This window comes from Papaver somniferum, chromosome 1 (assembly GCF_003573695.1).
Source record: "Papaver somniferum cultivar HN1 chromosome 1, ASM357369v1, whole genome shotgun sequence".
Classification (NCBI taxonomy): domain Eukaryota; kingdom Viridiplantae; phylum Streptophyta; class Magnoliopsida; order Ranunculales; family Papaveraceae; genus Papaver; species Papaver somniferum.
Genome location: NC_039358.1, coordinates 125932407 through 125954193, shown reverse-complemented (window position 1 = coordinate 125954193; position 21787 = coordinate 125932407). Strand labels below are relative to the sequence as shown.

Here is a 21787-nt window from a genome sequence, read left to right as displayed (position 1 = left end):
AGGGTCACCCCTTATCTAAGTATTTTAAGTAATTCTTAATCTACCCCTCACTAATCAGAATTAGTGATTAATAATAATTAGTAAAATCTTAAGATTATTTGATAAATGATTAGTGTGTATTATTATTTGTGTTTGGTTGAGTGAGGTGAGAGTAGAAGGAGGGAAAGAAAATTTGAGAGGGAAATTATTTTGGTGAAAATGGAGGATGATTGTGAAGAGAGAATTGTTGCTAAGAGGTTGAAAATTTGATTTTTTTTTCTTTGAATCCACCATTTTTGCAGCTGAAAAAGCTCGGTGCCGGCATGGACGTGGTATGAATACCATGCCGGAAGCAGCCATACCGGTATGGTATTTATACCACGTCCATGCCGGCACCAAGCTATTCCGTTTTGAATTTTTTTCTGGTTTTCATCATTTGCGGTACAGTTAGTTAATTCTCGAGCATGCCGGCACCGTTTTCCGGCATAGTATGTTGCTTAAATTTCTATGCCGGCACACGATGTAAAGTATCCAGAGAATTGATTTTTTTCCACTTGACTACCGGCATTGATATATTTCTATCGAGCATGCCGACATTTAGTTACGGCATTGAATGTTAGTTACCAAGCATGCCGGCACCGTTTGCCGGCATGGTTTTCATCAATTCCAGCATGGTCTTCATCACTTCCGGCGATGTAAAAAAATTATTTCCAGCATGGGCTTCATCACTACCGACATGTCTTCATCACTACCGGCATGGTCTTCATCACTTCCGGCATGGTATTCATCAATTCCGGCATGGTCTTCATCACCACCGACATGGTTTTCATCACTTCCCAGTGTAAAAAAAAATCGTTTTCAAAGTGAGGAGCCGACAGAGAAGGAGAAGCGAATTTGAAAGGGAGTGGGGAAAATTTAGAATTTGAAAGGGAATGGAGAATATTTGGGTTTCAAATCCCTAACCCTAAAAGAGATTAATAAGAAGTGAAGATGGAAATGGAGGATATGATTTTGTTTTTTGATTTTAAGTTTTTAGATTTTTATTTTGAGGGAAGGGTGTTTTAGTATTTTCATACCCAAAAATCACCCCTTAACAAACACTACTGGTTGGGGGAAGTAATCTATATCCCCCAATTGGTTTATATATCCCCAATCGCGCGTTCCTAAAAATGCTCTGTTTGACGAGATAATAAAAAGAGGGGGTGAAAGGACAGTGAGTTATACATAGGATCCGTTGACATGGTTATAATGACATAATCTTGACATTTTAGCGCCGTTTTCTCTACCAAACTCAACCGGCAATGAATTTGAAACTAATTTTTTGATGACATGTTTTTCTTATAAGTCTCTACACTCCCACCAAAAATGAGAGAATTCCGAGATGTATAAAACCACCATCTACCATTTTAAATATCAACCGTTGAAGATTAACGGTTAAAATTAAAATTTGTGGATGGTGAAGTTTCGTATTTCGGAATACTCTCACTTTTGGTGGGAATGTAGAGTTTTATATGAGGAACACGTCACTAAAATCTTAGCTTCAAATTTATTGTCGGTTGAGTTCGGTAGAAAAAATAGCGCTAAAATGTCAAGATTATGTCATTATAACCATGTCAACGGATCCTTTCCATATATATATAAAAGTGATAATGGAGGACATACTGATGCATCTTTTGAAAGTGACGAAACTTCAACACCATCTTTGTATGGAAATTCTTACATCTTCTATGATTAAAAAGATTTCAGTAGAGGATAAAAGAAGAACTTGTGAGGTTAGTGAAGATTGGTCTATGAACGGATATGTTTATGCATTTTTAATTTCTTATATTTGTCACCTATGTGTAAGAGTTGGTAAGATGGTATCGTCCAACTCGGTTTGTAATTTTTATCTTTGTATTGCTATGGAGCTTGATACCATCTTTGGGACCTTTCACCCGTATAACTATCCAGTCGACTGGTGGATGCGGTCTCATCTATGATATATTTTGATTTGCTTACTAAAAAAAAAGGTGATCGCGTGGAAGAGAATCTCGGTCGAGCAAAAAATTACAAAGTTTAGTTCAAGAGTCGATAATGTACAAAAACTGATATATGTACGTTATATGTGAAAGCTATTTTCTTTAATATTGACATATGGACAGGATGATTTTCATCAATGTAATTGTGTATACGAGTTCTCCAATTAGGTTAACTACCCTTCTTCCTTTTCCCAGCAAGAATTGGTTGAATTTGTAGCCGTCTACTGTATGCTTCGTTGAAAAGAAACCGAGTCTGGAAGGCTGATATGATTGGGAGCCATGCTAATGCTGCCATTGGAGCAAATAGAACAACACCCATTCCATAGTCGTAAAATTGAGCAAGAACAACAACAAACTCCCACAATCCAAATTGTTGTATCTTTGGCCGCACAGCTTGCGCAATCTGTTCAAGAATAACCACATGATGTATCAGAATGTGTATTGAACAGAGACACTATATGCAGCTTAACTAGCTGGCATGGATGAACATATATTAACATGACATGTCGGTCAAATGTTTTATCTTCTTCCTGTCAACACATATGCAACAGGTTTTCAATAAAACTTACCAAAGTCAAACCCCATCCAGTGGGCAGAAATGCCAAGCTGCAAATAATCAAGTCCTTCGGAGATAGTTCGCATACAATAGAAAGAGTACTAATGGCAGATAGCACGCCAAGGAACAAAAATGCTTTAAGAAGCCTGTACAGAAATTGATTCCTGGCACTCAGTCGTTTTCGTCCCACGTTAACTGCCTGTATATAATATTCAGTTAAAAGTGACCAATTTAGCTGTATAAAAACTACTAGTCCTTTCCAAAAACAGAGGGAGTATATCTGATAATTTGGACTTGCAATTCCATAAAATGAAACCTTAATACGTTCCTGGATGAGGATTTGTATGTTGTAGAGGAATTAATTCATATAAAATTTGTCAGGTCCTAATCGGATTTTTTGAACAAACATGTAAAGTTTGGAGGTTTACCTTAGCGAATATGAAGATGGCGGCAATCACAAGCCAGGATAGAAGGTAGACCAGAAAATTTTTGTTGTGTTGCGCTATGTCCAGGTGATATACCATACCATACTGATATATAAAAAATCGTACGGAAAACAGTATTTGAAGTATTCTACCACCAATTCCAGAGTGCCAAAGATGAGCAAGCTCATCATTCCACCATGATTCCCAGCTCTTATCCTGGTGGACTCCAATTCCTCCCTGATTCTTCATCCACTTATTCCAATCTGTCCAATCATCTACAATTTTTCCCCAGTTAAATCCAGAAGGATTGAACAGAAACGGTGCAAAAAGCCAAGTTGCTAACATAAACCAGATCGAGTATGTGATCAATGAGTATGTCATGCTGGTTAGGAAAGGCATGCTGCTCTGGTGAGGTCTCAATAAATTGTAAACAATCAACAGCAGAAGTAATTCGAATCCTTTAACAAAGTGACTGCGTGAATATAACCGATAATTTTCTGTGAAGCTTGCATGAAATATGACGACTTTACGACCAGTTGGCATGTACTTGGCACCACCATGAAGAATTGCTCGACCATAATAGTGACATTTTGTTCCGAGAGAGAAGGTGAAGAAAACTGCAGCCAGCTGTAACTGCATGAGGATAAAGTCTTTTAAGGCCGCGAGAAATCCTCTCTCAAGTCCAATCTCCATTACCATTGGTAGCCCTGTTAAAAGTCCGAGCTGGATGAATGACTGGCAAGCAAGTGCTGTATCCAAGGATTCTATGTTCTGCATGCGAGCCTCCAGAAAGAGTGCTTTTTCCAACCCACTCAAGACCAAGTAAAGCTGCCCATAGAGGAAAACGTATACTCCAATCACAGCCAGCTGAAGAGATTCCGAAAACAGAGTTAATTTAAAATGAAGTGCAACATAAAAATGAATATATGTTGCAGAGAGAGATGAGTAAAGAAAAGAAGATGGAATTTGGAACGGTCTATAACAGCAGCACTTTTTAAGATGATACCGATATCTGCCAAGTCATGTAAAATTCAATAACATGGAATGAGCTATTAGGCTATGTAAACATCATTTTCATGATAATATGAAGGGTAATTCTAACTATGGGTCCCGAGTTTAGGGCAACAAATGCCTACAAATCCTGATTTCTATCTGATACTGATAGCCAAAGAAAGAGATTAACCTAGTTTTTATGGAGAAGCTTCACACTTTCTTTGAGGTGTCCAAATAAGGTGAGAGCAAGTAATAAATGGTAGGTGGATATCCAAAAATATACGAAGCCATATTGAAATAATCTCTATATGAGACGGTCAGAAAGTTCATTTCACATGGATATTACGTCAAAGCATTGATTACTCCAGTGCACAGTAGGTTATTAACTATCATTACTTTTTAAAGATATCATTTCAAGTTTAAATGTATTACCAGGCTATTAAAGTAAAACCCGACCGTAGTGAAGTAACATGATAGCATTCGGAAAAAGTCGAAGGAATGCCCAAGGCGGTAAATGTCACGGCTTATCGTTTGTTCACTATTACCATAGGCTATTTTGGCTTCAAATTGCGAGATTTGGTTCAGACCTACATCACGGCCTTTCCCAACTTGCATGTACTCATGGTAAGTAACATAACCCCGGCGAAGTATTGAATTAAACCCTACATACAATATATTTGCTTCAGAAAAAATAAACGATTATAACATCAGAAAACTAACTTATTTATTTGAAATTTTGTACCCGCAAACATATCCTCGCTCAAGTTAATAGTTTTTGAAGCTTTGCTTATGCCACCTCTTGTTAAATGGAACACTCTGTCAAACAAATCTGTATGGCCATAGTGGAACCGTACCCTGAACATTCAAAATAACATCATCAAGAACAAATAAATAATATAAAAAAAAAAAGAGTTTTCTAATGTGTACATTTATAGAATTCAAATTTTTACATGAACAATTCAACAAATGAGTGTGATAAATGAGCAAGACAATCTAATCAATAGAGAAGTACTTTTAGAAATGCATTATTTACCTGAGAGGATTGGCTAAAAGCCTTTGACCTATGGTGACGAAACTGGTCTCTTGATAAGTCATGAACCAAGCCAGAGATGAAATACTGCAATTATGGCACAATAAGAAGCCAGTATACAGGCTTAAAACAGAAATATTCACCCGTTCTACTATCCTTTTACAACTATATGGGACTAAAAATTGGTAACGACCCATCTTTAGATAACAACGGAGACCCCAGAGTCAGTATCAGGCCATGATTTGCATCAAACGCAAGGTGTTATTCTTAGAGACAAGTATGACTCAAGTCCACAGTTTGTACATTTTCTCTGACAGCGATGATAAACTCATTTAAGCATGACTTGTGAAATAAGAATCACCAAACAAGAAATTTATCAAAAAATATTCACACAACACAAATCCCTACATATACCAGCTCAAGTCACACAAAACAAAAGACAACTGAAGAAACTTTAAAAGCTAAAAAACCACAATATATATTAAGGGCCAATGCAAGAACCACCTAGTAATGTTAGGAAGCACACTGAGTTTGATATGGCATGCTGTTTCTCATCCAAGTGTCGCTCCAAATGGGAAATCAGGTTGTTGGGGTATAAGCTGTATTTTGCTTTCGTGGTTTAAAGTTTAAACCAGACTACTCTCATAAATAACCACATCTATGTTTCTATTAGCCATATATATTACAGATAGAAGACTTGTTAATGTTAGTCATCTGGTTTTCTCATTTTCTAAAGTTTTTAGCTAACAGTGTCCCTGCATTTTCCATTAGATTTTGTTCACTTCTTCAAAATGTATTCTTACAATTACATTCTCAAAATCACTGGAAATATATTTGTTCGCCGTTCAGATATACTTTGACGACTTCTTAATAACTACCGTCAGCATGCAAAGGAAATTTTTTTATTGGTGAGGAAACAAACCTTCCGGTGAATATGTGTTCCCTCAAACCCAGTATAGTAGGAGATCGTCCCCCTTGGTGGCAAAGAAATTCTTGCAAAATGTTTCTCATTTTCAATGCTTCTTCCAAATAATTATCCTGCATAGACAAAACTATATAAACTAGATGCTTAAAAGTTGACATCCAAGAAGCAAAGATGAGACTCATACTTGGTTCATATCAATTGATTGTAGAGCATCACCACGTGTGAATATAATAGCATGATTTTGGTTTTCAGGTTTTCCTTCTCCAATATTTGGTGGACCAGGAAGCTTTATCCGATATATCTCCTACATATACCAACAACTTTTAAGTTAATAACATGCAATTCGATCCAAAGCCTGCACAAAAAGGTATCCATGTATATGAGCAAAAAGGAAATAATACCAGAAAGGTTATTATATCAAACTCATGACGGGTACAACACTGCTACGGAGAACAGGAAGAGGTAGACAATTGAAAGTTCATATAGCTGATTTATGAAGTCCTAGAAAATCTTTTTCCCAAAACTAGCTATGAAAACACGATGTTCAATTAGGACATAGTAAAAGCTTCTGTTACTAGCAAACTTCAAATGTTTCGAGAACCAGGTTTGTTTAAGCGTCTTTTTCTTAAGTAAATATATTTGTTTCATTAATAACCATACAGATGAATTAAATGTAATGCCTTTCGAAACATAATGCAATAAACATAACTTTGACATCATTGCTCATTTATAAAACATCAATATGCTTTACAACTCTAGCTAGTTGATGCAATGAACAAAAATAGAACATCACCTGATCCAATTTGTTAATAGCTTTAACCAGTACAGAGGAATAAACTTTCTGGTCAGTTCCGATTTCTTCTTTCTCCTCAACATAAGCAACACGCAAGGACGGATATCTAGAAATTTGATAAATAAAAGTTCTTCATCATAACATTATCCATAATTCTGAACAGCTAATAAAAGAATTACCTTATCATCAAATCTATTATGTCTTGTGCACGAGAATCTCCAGAAGATCTTTGTGCTCCAAATGCTTGACAGGAGATGATGTATGTGAATTTCATATCGGTTAGTGCGTCAACTTGTGCTAACAGTGAGTGTGGACTATTTTTCCTCTCATCTCCCTTTTCAACTGCTTTGTACTCTTCAAGAATGTCTATTTAGAAGAAAGACAACGTACCAATTAGAAATATTATGATGATTTCAACTTAAAACAAATGCAATTGGCAAGTTTAGCTTAAGTAAGGTTAGAAGCTATTCTCTACCAAGTTGATAGGATTGAAACTAATTACTATTAAAGATTAAGTTGATCAAACTTTTGGTTACAGCTCACCTTCATCTTCAGTCATATCAAGAAATGCTTGCAACTTTAAGGCCTTGCGGTAATACATCATTCCTCTAACTGCAAATAAACACATTAACCAGATTTTTATGAGGTAAGGATGAAAAATTATAACTATATCTATAAACAAAAACATAAATGCACAAGAAGCGTCTATTTCCTTAACCTGTTCTGCTTAATGTCTGTGCACGGAAAGAAGCCCAATTTCGAAGCTCTTCACCTTTTCCTTTAGATTCTAATTCTTCCCAACTTTCACATCCCATCCGCTCCAAAAAGTTTTTCCATTCATCTTCACCAGAGAGAAACAAGAGTTAGGTCTGAATTCAAGATTCTCGAAGGGACCAACATATAACACAATAAGTTTTCTATCCAATAACTAGTGGTGCGCATAGTTTACCTGGATATATCTTTTGCATGTAAAATATTATGGAAACTCCCTCTTGGCTTGAGTGCAGCTTTTCAATTGAAAAATTAACTTCTTCTCTGTAATGTGGAGTCATGACACTGCATCCAAGAGAAGCTTTTAAAAAAGAATAAAGCTTAGTGGGGAAAATGTAGAAAAAATATCATCTCCCATTACATCTTTTTAACAGTAAGCAGTCATCCACATACACCTTTCACAAACATTACTACGAAATTACAGTGGTCATCAGCTAGAACGCATTTTCTAAATGTGTTGGATGTTACAGGGAAAATATTATTTTTTTTAGAAAAACCCCTTAAATTAAGGACCCATCCATACAAGCAGAGAAGAAGAATAACTAACAAAGGTGAGAAGCACAGTAAATAACAAACACACTAAAGTTTGAGCAGCCATACTCTACAGAAAGAAAATGTCAAGAGTATGCTTGTACACATGAGATGTATTACTAATTTAGGATGAAACGCACATGTGTACACATACTTGCGAATAAGCTGAAGGGTAAGAGAAATAGGATTTCATACTTTATCATGAAAGATAGGTGATAGCCAAGGAAATAAACCTGAAAGACAGCATATTGCGAACTTTAGGAGCACTCGGCATATTCATGAAGAGGGAATTAGAAAAAAAGGAAATGCGTCTCCGGGCTTCCAAGTTCATAGGAATTTCCAGAGCTGTCTCTTTTACAGTAAGCAATAGCAGCAAACGCTTGATCTAAAAGAAAAAAATTTGGCGCTGTTGAGTTTCACTCACTTGTTAGTATGAAACATTTGAAGTGAAGAAACGTTACCTGCCCTTTGAAAGGACCTGAATCTGGTAATGGAAAAAGGATGACAGGGTCATCCTTCGATGCAAATAACTCTGGTTGAACCAGCTCAAAGAAAGCAGCTCCATCATCATCATCCATTGGCTGAGATTGGATCAGATCCAGTAATCTGTTTTCAAAAAGAATGATATTAGGTAAAGCTCAGGTTGTCACTCTGGTTCCCTTCTGTTAACCTTTATATCATATTAAATGGTTATGGACCTACTTTTTTTTTTCTATATAGAAGGAGTCATCATCAATTTTAAGCACATAATCAATTAAGTTGAAGGTTAGCAAAGAAATTCAACAGTGTTTCAAGAAATGATACCTGGATCCATGTACCATCATATCTTTCGTTACAACCTCAAAGATATCTTGGAGTATCATCACCACTTTATCACGGTCAGATTCTCGGTTCTCAACCTTCAAAGCAAAACCATGAAGAGCAGCGTTCTTAATTTGACTAAAAGAGGAAGAAACAGAAAATAAGTTTAGGATGTTACTAGCGAAAAAGGATAGTACCAGAAGGTCCACTAGCTCAATACATTTGGTGTGAAATGCTGAAAGCTCACTCATATGGAAATCCTCAAGGAGACTAAAATTGCTAATGCTTGTTTCAACTTCATTAAACATGTAAGAAATAATTCTGGAGAACATACCAAGGAACACCAAAACAAAATAAAGGAAGTGAGGATAAAAACTGAGTAAGCAATTAAGCAAAATAGAAGTCTGTACTGCCGCAAAAGAAGGAAACGTATTGCTTGAGTAGAGTTTTCACCTCTTCTCCAGCTCACCCACAATCAAGATGTCGAGGATATACTTCAGAGACTCGTAGCACTCCTTCACGGCACAGTACATGTAGTTATCTTTTTCTATCTTTCTAAACAGATTATCATCCGTTCCGACATAATCTCTAGCGATGCTCAATGCTGTTGAAAACTGACACATATATGTTGAAACATTTAGGGAAATACTCACACCATAATAATAGTTGCAAAGTACAGAGAATGAAAACCAAACCTTAGTTGATAGTAGGAAGATGGGCCAATAGACTGGGACAGTATCTACCTCTAATGACGTAGGTATAGTCATCAAATCCATCTCTCTGTTGATGAGAAGATGCATGTGTTACATTCTTCTCAGTCAAGTTATACTTGTGTACAAATTGTTACACACAAATGAAATAGAGGGGTATTGCACCCATACATAGCCCATACGTGAAGGAAATGGGGTCGACCTGCTTGGGGTTTAACAGGGTTACTGGGGGCTTGGTACCCTTCTCAAAATAAATGTAAATATATAATATATACACCTGTTGCTTATGAGGTCCTCATAACGGAAACTTTTGATAATTTGGTTCCATACTTGAGTAAATTTAGCACTGCCAAGTATCCGTCTATCTGATTCCTGATGCAAAACACGAGCTCAAAGTTAATTCAGGAACACCTTATTAGTTATATCAGTTAAAAGAGAAAAAGAGGAAAATGAAAAAAGAACTACCTTTTGGAATTTCCACTTAAAGAAACTTTTTCTTTTCTTCGCTTGGCCATTTTTTGTAGATGGTGGAACAAGTGAAACATCAAAAGCATGAGGCAAGGAGTGGAATCTACTTCTCAGCATCCCCATTGTACGTATCTAAAATTTGAGACATTGAGATATCAGAATACTAGTATCTCCAATACCACCAACTGGGGGGGAAAAACCGAACACACCTCACCAAGATGACGAAAGACCCCATTGATTCCACCAAAGGTAGTGCAGAATACAGAATACCAAATCTGAGTATCCATAAAAAATACCTATAGAGAATGCAATAACATATATTAATATCATCCATTTCATATCTATCAAAGATATTCCTAATCTGTTCTTCTTTCATAACATTTGGGCTTCTGAAGGGTAAAAATTACGAAGATTGGTATGAGAGGCATAAGTTAGAGACAACAAACTGTGATAGTTTCAGAAACTCACAAGTACAATTGGAGCCCAAATAGCAATTATAGCACCAACATTGTTCTGCACTGAAGCAAGATAAAAGAAGAACTTAGCTTCATCTGAATTACTCCTCATCTCAAGAAAGTGAAAATAATAATTTATCAAACCAACCAGTACCGCATATACAATTAAATCCTTATTTTAGGATTACCTTTAGGGAATAGCTCATGCCAGTCGTACTTGTTCACACCAATTTTCATTATTTGCTTGGTTGGCTCTACCAGTGGTTTTATCTGAAGATTGTGAGTAAGAATCATATTTTGCCACATTAGTGAAACAATAGAATCCAAAGTGGCACTAGAATAAAAATCAGATTGGTATGAATCGCAGAACTACAATGACACCAGTAAGGTAGGGATGATCAAAGCTTTAAACTGAATGAGAGGAAGGACAATAAATACGCGGCTCGGTGCTTAAGCCTTCAGAGAGTATCGAGAACGAACTACAGTACGTTAGCAAGGATTGATCAATAGATCGCATAAGAATATCCAAATAAAGAGTTGTCCATGTGAGGAAATGGCACAATACTGTCTTTTGTCATTTCTTTCTTTCCTGTCCTCCTAATTTCTTTACACCTTTAAATAATGCAGTTCCTAAATAAATGAGATGAAGACGTTGCTTCTAAACCTAAAGACTGAACCGAAGACGGATATGAGTGGAATCAGCTGAGATGGTTATAATGATAATAATTCAGTAAGTGTAATGAAGATCATGTAATTACTCACCTCGTAAAAGTAGCTGAATGAGAATTTGCTCAACAACAAAAGCACCCAAAAAAATGAATACCTAGAAAAAGAAAAGGAAAAAAGAAGTCTTAAAAAGCTCCCACAAACAGATATAGCAAAGCAGAAAAGATTGAAGCTTATGAGCCAAAGAGCTACTTGAAAAGAGAAACCACACTCTCTTGGATTCCGCGAGCAACATATAATCGAGGCTGCAATAGCAACATTTTGGGTATAAGTAGTATGAACTTCAGAATGAGCAATAAGAATACAGGAAAAATACATACTTAAGTTGGTACTCAGTAGTCAGTATTAGTAATAACATATTTGACCTCCTATGTGAGTGGTACTAGAGAAGATGCATGACAGAATTGATAAAGATCCAGCTGAAAATCACATCTAATGATGCAGTTCCAATGATTTTTTCAAATTTATTAAGCAATAAAACTGAAACAAACAACCTTTCTGAGAGGGTAACTAAGCACTGGTCTTTCAAGATAAAACAAGATTACGAAAATAGATGAGGAAAAATAAAGCAGCAGGAAAATGCAGTTAAGCTTTCTAGTAATGAATTTTCCTTGGCACAAAAATGAAATTCTGGGAATTTCACCAAAATAAATTTGAAATTACAACAGATATAAGATGCCAAAATAACTTGTCTAGTCGTTATAAATCTTACCTGTGCCCACCAAGACAAAATAATAAACACCCTCCAATTTGAGTTTTCTATGTACTTGCCAACTGCCGGAACTAGAAATAATATCATCCCAACTGCATTTGACATCAAATAAAGTGCAACTGCAACCATATATGAAGAGATACACCATCCTCCAATCCAACTCCCATATCCTATTCGAGAACAAGTCGACTTTCTTCTAGAGTCCGCATAATAAACTGAAAGAATGATGATCCACAGAGATGCAACGACAGGCTTAAGCATGTATCTTAGGGTTTGATAGAAGTCCATGGTGTGCCTTGCTTTCCAGGTAAATGCAATGTCAAGACTCGCTGCAAAGCATACCTCAATTTGGTTCAGAAGACCAGGAAATGACATCACAGCAAATAATTAAGAATTATTATATGTTTCCTAGGATATATTGGATTGCCTTTATGTAACACATATCGGTTAATGAAAACCACTGAACAAACATCTTTCTCTAAACCTCTGTAGTGAAGTTATTTTAAGCATTAAACTAAATTAAGAAAATCTAACAAATGTTTACTGTAATGCTACTTTTAAACTGTAAACCGTACGTCATTTTCATGAAAATTATTTAACTCCGCACAAACAATGTAGTCATGATATAAATAAAAAACCACAAGGTGAGAAGTTCTTCTGTGAACAATTACATAAATTCATAAAGAAGAATTTTTTTATGATGACTGAAATTTTTTTTAATAAAATAGTAAAGATGATCTAATTTGTCTAACAGCAGCATCACAGTACCTTGTACCAACTTAAGAACTGCAGAAGTTATGAAGATGCTCATGATGTTCTCAAATACTCTTTCCTCAAACAGTTCAAATGGAGAACCCAAATCGTGCCATGCCATTATTATCATTGCCTAAAGGCGAAATCAAATTAGGAAAAAAAATTAGCATACCGACAGAGCTATCAGAACTAACAAGAAATAGCTTTTACATATTTAGTCATGCATACCTGTAGAGATAATATAAAAAAGTTCCACATCCTATCAAAGCTTCTAAAGAGTTGCCAGAACGAACGAATCTCTACAAAATTTGTCTTTCCCAACCATCTTGGTTCACTGTCCTTGCCTACATTGCCTACTTTGTTAGCCTGTAAAGATCATCAAAAGATAATAACCAGATGATCTACAGTATGAAAAAATTAGAACTTACAAAAGATACGTTAATAAGCACAAACCAATCTAGATAGCTTGAGAGTTATATTCTTTTCATAATTGTCTTATCTTGAACATTAAAAAATTATTTTTGGACTAAACGTGCAAATGTCAATTCGCAGGGGGGAAGACTCTGTGAGTAACACAACGGATGTAATCCCAGTTGTATAGCTTCATGAAATTTTTCCTATAAATACAAGGGTTTTAGTGAAAGATTCTCGTATAAGCCTCAACGTCAAGTGTTGATGACCTCTTAGTTTCTCGCTGATGATTAAAAGTTCCTTCCTACATATGATTTCCCCCTGCCGTTCATTTCGTAATAGGATTCTTTCAGTACTGTTGTTTTTCCTTGGTATCCATAATTATTGGTAAGGACCGTAAGGTTATGTTTTTTTTTTTTTGGCAAGGTTATAAGCTTGAGTTTGTATGATTATTGTGAGGATCTGGAAAGCTGCCCTGATAATAATCCTTATTTGTTTTCTATCTTGTGTCAAAGCTAGCACTGACAATAGGAAAACAACCAACAAGCTGCTTAGATCATCGTCTGGTTAACCTTAAATCAAAAGCTATGGCATGACCTGGGAGGAGGAATTCAAGAAAAGAAAAAAGAATCTAACTGTTTCCGGTCTTCGTCAGGATTTTTTTTTTGTTTACTTGTTAAACAGATAATTAAGAATATTAACTTCCAATGAATTGCAAATACGTACCACCAACTTCCCAAAAGAAGCTTTGTCATTTCCAACCAACTTCTCAACAGAAGTTATATCATTTCCAACCAACTTCTCAACAGAAGATTTATCATTTCCAACATTGCTGTTAACTGGAGTCTGTACACGAAAGAAGTTATGGTCGAGGCGGAAAGGCCAACCAAGCTGGAAACAGTCAGGAGACCTACAGAAGTGAAAAGTGGAACAGTTAAGTCACCATCCTAAGTTGTGACTTGTGAGTGAAGTATCTAGCATCCAATTTTTACGACACCAAAAAACAAGAAACATAGATGAAAGACAGTGCTAACCAGAAAAACTCATTTAAATCATCGTAGTTTCTCCATTTAGAATGATCAGCTGTGCCGTTCTTGTTTTTCTTAGCTTCCTACATTGTTAACAAGAAACTCAGATACTAAAAATGATCTACCACTATTAGACTAAAAAAATAGTAAGACTGCACCTTATATATAACCCAGTATATCGGTGTAACTACATCTTCGAGAAAAGACTCAAATCCACCGCCATATGCTGGACAGAGCTTTTCACCAGTAGTCAGGCTAACTGCACCAGTCACCAAACTGTGCAACTCGTATGCCATCTGAAAGAACAAAGATATAACTATAAAAAGCATAACATGAGAACTAAAAACTCAATGACAGCGTCCCTGGGTCGTATCTTATGCAGCCAATGTTAGCCAAAATTCCTGCGTACATGTGATTTGGTGTAGGTATATCGCTACACACACATGAAGAACTAATTTTCAGTGGCCCTCCACAAATTGGCTAAAAGAGGGTTTAAATATGCAGTCATCCGTAAAATCACCAACCATCTTTCACCATGTGAGCTCACAGATAATTAGTTCGGAGTAATGTTGAAGGAGAGTCGCATTGTTCTTCTGGTGACGAAATGCAACTCACAACATATTGACACATACAAATGCTATTTCTAATTTGGTCCACATGAATCAGTTAAATAAGACAAATGTCACTGATTCAATGTGGAAGAAATTGCTTGGCTTGCCAACTTTAAGAAGACCTTGTTAGTTTTAAGGTTTTCCCCGATAAAATAAAAGACCTCTCTTTGGCTTCTCTACCACTTCTTCCTCTCTTACCAAGACACACTCCTCCCTTTATAATTTCTAACTTTCTGTTAAACCTAGAAGTTGAACTCGGTTTCCTGGATGATAATTTATGAACTCAGCTTCTCCACCACTCTTCCTCTCTAGGTGCCTGTTAATTTTTTTATCGAACTAGGTACCTGTTATTACTAGACTAAAATTCTCTAACCAAAAAGTATACATAACTAATAAATAATGCAAAAGCAACAACAAACTGAATTGCAACTTACGTTGTGAAAAATGTAACAGAGACACTCTGGCATAAGCCGCAGATTTGAAGCCTCCCCCCATATAAGAAGATAAAGGCCTATATTCAAAATTTTATGCTGATGGACTTCCTGTTTTACAGTTGGCAACCTGTTGACATTGCGATTCATAAGCAAAGGGCTAAACCACACGTCATAAGAGAGAGAGACAGAGACAGAGAGAGAGAGAGAGAGAGAGAGAGATGAATTCCAAACAAAAAAAATGCAGAAACTTTTATTTACGGAAAACCTTACCAGATGTTGCTTTTTCTCCCCAAAAACCTGCACCAATTTTTATAGTTTCTAAATAATTTCTTCATTAATTCATCCACGGCACTTTCACGTAGCTGATGATATAATAGTACTTCAAACATCACATTCAAAAGAAGGTAAGTTGAAAGAAATAGTAGAGCTCTTGGTAGTAACATACCTCTGACATGGATGCTTGTTTATGAGGCCCTCGGGCATGGATGTTGGCAAGCAGTAGAATCAAATGCTCCCGCTGGTTAGCTACGTTTCCTTTCTGAACAAGTCAAAAAATAATGTAGAGATAAGCAGGTAAAAGATAACGTGGTACATCCTGCTTGGTTTAGCACTCTCCAGTACCATCTACAGAGAAATATTATAAAACTATATCGATATTTGAAGGCAACTGAAACAAAATTTTCCAAAGTGATTACCTGAAACCCAAACCAAGACTGCAACCAATCAAGTAAATCTATGGTAGCCCCTGGTTTTGGAACACTATCTGCTGATGGTAAACCACGAACATTGCGGACAGCTCCCACCGCAGCTTTAATCTGTATCGTAATCAAAACATGAACACGCTTCATACAAAACAGCTTCAGCCGTTACATTTTCATACTTAAAATCGATTAATTTCTTTTCTGTAAGGTGTTTCTATTCCTATTGACATCAGTTACTCGATGCTAGAGGGAATTAATCCAGGTTCTTACTGTTCCTAAACTCAAAATTTAGATGTTAACAAATATAGGGTTTAAAAAGCAATAATGCATTGTACAGCATCAGACCTCAGGGAGCTGCATAATTGCTTGACGTTCTCCTGCACGATCAAGTGGAAGAATATTGAAGGGATTATATGCACCAACGTCCCCACCATCAATAATGCCCTATAAAGGCGTTGAATTAAAAAACATTCGATTAGCTAGAAACTGTGGCAAAAGCTTGAATGAATACAGATTATGCAAACATTAGAAGCCAGCTACCTCAAGACCAATTCCAGATGTAACAGATTTCAATACTTCAAATAAAACCGAAGCAATTGCACGTGCACTCATTAGTTGTTCCCTGTGAAGAACATATAAAGCTCAGCATTTTCCTTTAACATTGCAGGATTTACCATAAACTTTGAATAGAATATTAAGGTAAAACCAATTAATACCTATTTTCAAGAAAATTCCCGTCGAATTTGAGAATGTAACCTTCGTATTTATGGTAGACACCCTTTAGCTCACGCACATCGCTCTTTTCCTTCCGCCTGCGAATAGTGGCTTCTTCATCCTATGCATCACCGAAGGCATGAAACATGTGATACCAAAAGATTAATAAGTGTCCTAAAAATGACAACTTGCTGTGGTAACTAGGGTGCATGCACGTGCTTTTCTCAAATTATTGATGTTAGGTCTTAGAGATTACACAATGATAACAGGAACACTTTGATGTTGATCTACGTGACTATTGGATAGTCACCTTAAAAAGAATATATATGCTTGATTGTCTTCATCTTCATTCAGGAATAGATGGAAGCATAAGAACTACTCGCTCCCTTTCAAAATAATAGGCTGGTTTCATGTGTAACTTGAACATGAAACCAGCCTCTAATTTTTGAAACGGAGGTAGTGTTACTTACGTGCAGTGGGACATTAATAAGATGTATTTCTTAATAGGTTTGTGCTAGAAACAGATGAAACAATTTAGACCGCCTTTTTGATGCCCAACAAATATGAATGAGAGTAATTACAGAAACAAGGGACTATAATAATGAATGCAGTGAGGGTTCAAGCATAAGCCTTCTCAGAATTTAGACACCTGAGTGAGATGGAAGTGAAACTATATGATCACCTCCCAACAAGGTTTCAACAGGATTACATTGAATATTAGCAGTATTTACTCCACGGGAAGAACATCAAAAGAACATAATAGAAACTTTACCAGTTCAAGCCGTTGAAGAAGAGATGTTTTGAACTGGCGAACACCACGGCCACTTGAACTAGGATCCATCATATGTGCTCTTTCAAACGCGTGAAATCGGCCTATACACAATTCCCAATCAAAAAAAAATAAAATAAATGTGTATAAGAAAATAGACATCATGCTTAGGGAATATGCAAAAAAGGTAATTGCAGTATATAAGACTAAAAAAAATTCAATTAACTCGAAACCAAGAACTTAGAAGCAGTTTCCTCCCTATACTAATAAACAATTTTGTGAGCTATGAACTACTAAATAAAAGATGCTCATTTAAAAATTACTAAAGTATAAACTGAATAACTGAAATAAAGCTCACATAGGTAGGCGACACGAGGAGATTCAAATTCAATCTGATTGGCAACACGAAGGAACTTCCGAATATCAGATACTAAAGTCGGTGGCAACTTTTCACTTTCAAAAGGCTCTGGGATTGGAATTTTAATTGAAATTGGAACAGAAACACCACCAGCAACAGTTCTAAATCTAGTTTTCTTACTATTTCTAATCCCATTTTTAGAAGATTCTCCTTCTTCTTGTTCTGCCACAACCACAATTTCACTAGACATTGTTCAAACTTACAGTTCACTTGTTGATGAACAATCAACAATACCACCAGCAAAGTTAAGCATGAAGAACAAGTATAACAGTAGCAGCAGCAGCAGTAGAATGCAGTTGTTGTTGTTGTCCTAAGATGTTGGTGGTGTTGGTCCTGATGAATCTCCTCCATTATAATCATTTCTTTTCTTTGTTTCTTTTGAGTTTCTTTTTGGACTTTCTTTTGTATTATGAATGTAAAGTAGAAGTGCTTCGATTTGATCTTTGATCTTCTTTTTTGCTTTTTAGCTTTTGGTTTCTTAACTCTTCTGAAAAAGTTCTCCGAAGTGGGAAGGTGAGAGGGGGTTTAGGGTTAGGAGTTCTGCATATCTCGCCTGGCGATGAAAGCTAAAAGAAGATTAGTCTTTCTTTTCTTTCTTTCTCTTTTCATTTTTATATCGCTTTTTAACAGAAAATAAGATTAGTGAAATAATGAGTAGGCAATTTTCCTTTACTTAATCAGTTCAACTTGCTCGATTAGGGGGTCCTTTTTCTGCTGCTCTGCCCCAAGCAAAAAAAACTCAGAGGGAAAGTTTTACCCGTTTAAATGGATCCATCCACTTTTATGTTAAGACCGGGTCCGGGGGTATATAATGTGGGGCACAAGTGGGACAATATTTTGCTGTTGCGAATTCGTCTTGTCACTTCGCCACTGTCTAAGTATGTTCCCATCAACTCCGTTTCGTGGTTGACAGTATGTTTGGGACTCCTGAGAGCAACTGCAGTGGACGACTAAGAGCAAATTTCTAGTCGAGTGGGCTGGCATAGTGAGACGGACTATCGATCAAAATTTGATCAAAGAGTAAAACCCAGACCAAATTTGGTCGGCGATCAAGACCAAACCCAAATATAGTCGAACGGTCGTATAGTTCACGCCCCACCACCAGGCGGTTATATAATCTACGTCCCATACCAGGCGTACGTAAAGTCCCCGCACCACACCAGTCGTACGTAAAGTCTACGTTGCACATGGGGTGTACGTAAAGTCTACGCCCCATTTTTTATTTGTTTTTTAATTTTGTATGGGGCGGGCATTATACCCCGCCCCATTCTTTGTTTTCCAAAAAAAATTTTGTGGGGCGGGCTTTATACCTCCGCCCCACTTCTTTCTTTTTTTTTTCTTTTTTTTTTAAGAATCTCCCCAATCAGGCGGACGTATATCCCACGCCCCACACCAGGCGAATATATAGTGTACGCTCGATCAAATTTAGTCTTCCACCCGTAACGTCACACACCAGACTAAACTCAAATTTGATCGTTTGTTTTGGTCTTTGATCTTTGGTTATGATCGTACCACTGTGGACGCTCTGAGCATGCATCAGGAACTAAGTTTCTTCGACGCATAGGGTATGAGCAGTGGCAATATGTCCTAATCAAGACTTAATCAAGACTTTTTTAAGAATGTTTGGTTTAGATACTAATCAAGACTTATGTCTATTTTTTTAATCAGTTCAAATACTCTATTATTATTTTTCTCTAAGGTTTTTCTTTTCTTCTGTCCAAAGCAAAGTAGGAAAACGTTCAAAATTGATCCACAGACATTTCCCTTTTTGAGATCTTGCTAAGGGAAACCAGAGTGGAAGACTTTTTGTTAAGATTTCATGAAGATTGTTTGTGTAGTCACTATGTTCTATTCTAACACCTTTGTGTTACCAACCTTATTCCTAACTCTTAAAGATGCATAACATTTCAGCTCCGCATAACACACGATTTATAGAGAACGCGCAATTGGGGATATCAAAATTAATTGGGGATATGCATTACTTCCCCCAACCAATAGTGTTTGCTAAGGGTGTTTTGGGGGACAAAAATACTAAAATACCCTTCCTTCAAAATAAAAATCAAAAACAAAATCATATCCCCATTTCCATCTTCACCTCTTATCAATCTCTTGTAGGGTAAGGGATCTGAAACCTAAACCTAAATATTCCCCACTCCCTTTCAAATTCTAAATTTTCCCCACTCCCTTTCAAATTGTCTTTTCCTTCTCTGTCGGTTCCTCAATTTGAAATCGATTCTTCTTTTTTTTTACATTCGGAAGTGATGAATACCATGCCGGAAATGATGAAGACCATGCCGGAAGTGATGAAAAAATTCCAGAAGTGATGAAGACTATGCCGGTATAGATGAAGACCATGTCGGTAGTAATGAAGACTATGTCGGAAGTGATGAAGACCATGCGGTAGTGATGAAGACCATGTCAGAATAATTTTTTTTACATCGCCGGAAGTGATGAAGACCATGTCGGAAGTGATGAAGACCATGCCGGAAAATGGTGCTGGCATGCTTGGTAACTAACATTCAATGCCGTAACTAAGTGCAGGCATGCTCGATTGAAATCTATCAATGCCGGTACTCAAGTGAAAATTTTTTTTCTAGTTTCTGGATACTTTACATCATGTGCCGGCAAAGAAGTTCAAGCAACATACCATGCCGGTAGCTGTACCGGCATGCTCGAGAATTAACTGACTGTGCCGGCAGTGGACTGAAAATCAGGAAAAAAATTCAAAAAGGACTGAAATTCAAACATTTATGAAAATTTCCAACATATGCTGGCATGGTATTCATACTTCTTCTATGCCGGCACCGAGCTTTTTCAGAGAAAAAATGGAGAATTCAAAGAAAAAAACTTCTTTTTATAGTTGAGCTAAAGATTCAGCAGCAATTCTCTTTTCACTATCATCCACCATTTTCACCAAAAAAACTTCCCTCTCAAAATTTTTTTCCTCCTTCAACTCTCACCTCACCCAAAACTAAATAATACATTAATCATTTATCAAATAATCTTATGATTTTTCTAAGTATAATTAAACATTAAATCTGATTAGTGAGGGATAGATTAGGAATTAAAAAAATAATTAGATAAGGGGTGACCCTGATTTGATATTTGGATCCAGTTTTTGTCATTTTCTTCTATCCCCCAATTAGTTTTGATATCCCCCAATCGCGTCATCTTTATAAAGGGGATACCAGTATTACTTGGGGGTGATACCAATCCATATAGGACAAAAAATTATTAAGCGATCCTGACCGGCGGATCGCTGAATTGGTATCACCCCCGCTAATAGTGGTATCCCATTTATAAATCATTTGCACGACATTTAATATAAACTTGGGGTGAGATTTATTGTAATATTTTTTATTTTAGAGAACCTTGAAACATATCTCAATATATCTCACATTTCGAGATACGCATTGTAGTTTATCCCGACCGACCCTAAAGATAAATTGGAAATTATTATGGAACTAAAAATTAGAGAAGCAAATACAAAATTATGAGAGAGAAAAACCGAGAATTTTCATTAACTTACACAAACAGAAGAATAAATCCTCTATTTATATGGGCTAAACATCTGTGCATCTTAGTAAATAAACGTTTAACCCTAGATATCATCCGTACAATACGTATTTAACGAACATCTATCTTTTTCCTCCAAACCAAGCCAGATAGTTAATTTCTCACACATGCGAAATTATATATACGAAGAAAAGATTGATGCGCCCTTAATTATTAAATACAATTTCACGTCACTCAATGCGAAAATGACGTATACATGTTGCACAAAAGCGATGGTTGAAAACTAGCTCCACACATATTGGACCCAAACAGGTAGAGTTGTTATATATTTAAATAGTTAATCATCAACGAAAATTCTTGATCTTTCTAAATATTATCAGATTCTTTTTTAAGTATATCTTCATGATCAATATGTGTTTTTTTTGTACTAATCCTCATGGATCATGCACTCGCCTCTTATCTCAGGAACTGAGGCAGTGCAAAATTTCATAATCAGTTATTGAAGTGTTGAGTCCATAATACTAGATAATCTAATCGAC

At 36.3% G+C, this 21787-nt stretch overlaps 1 protein-coding gene across 1 annotated transcript; it reads right to left on the bottom strand.

The window, feature by feature from the left end:
* Nucleotides 1-1994: 1994 nt before the first annotated feature.
* LOC113299723 (putative callose synthase 8) lies at nucleotides 1995-18361 on the bottom strand. The gene is made up of 41 exons (XM_026548798.1): nucleotides 17673-18361; nucleotides 17318-17418; nucleotides 16548-16666; nucleotides 16372-16453; nucleotides 16177-16275; nucleotides 15826-15945; nucleotides 15576-15668; nucleotides 15401-15492; nucleotides 15131-15257; nucleotides 14244-14381; nucleotides 14092-14168; nucleotides 13784-13967; nucleotides 12875-13012; nucleotides 12662-12779; nucleotides 11894-12222; nucleotides 11374-11426; nucleotides 11218-11278; nucleotides 10644-10725; nucleotides 10469-10518; nucleotides 10210-10296; nucleotides 9998-10132; nucleotides 9810-9904; nucleotides 9518-9602; nucleotides 9276-9436; nucleotides 9020-9143; nucleotides 8826-8920; nucleotides 8483-8627; nucleotides 8255-8406; nucleotides 7669-7775; nucleotides 7438-7560; nucleotides 7263-7331; nucleotides 6899-7085; nucleotides 6720-6825; nucleotides 6111-6230; nucleotides 5924-6039; nucleotides 5005-5088; nucleotides 4714-4826; nucleotides 4404-4633; nucleotides 2982-3845; nucleotides 2567-2752; nucleotides 1995-2400 (listed from the first exon to the last, which is right to left on the bottom strand). Exons 1-41 carry the CDS (start codon nucleotides 17920-17922, stop codon nucleotides 2167-2169), a joined length of 5931 nt encoding a protein of 1976 aa, XP_026404583.1. The 5' UTR covers nucleotides 17923-18361; the 3' UTR covers nucleotides 1995-2166.
* Nucleotides 18362-21787: the final 3426 nt, after the last annotated feature.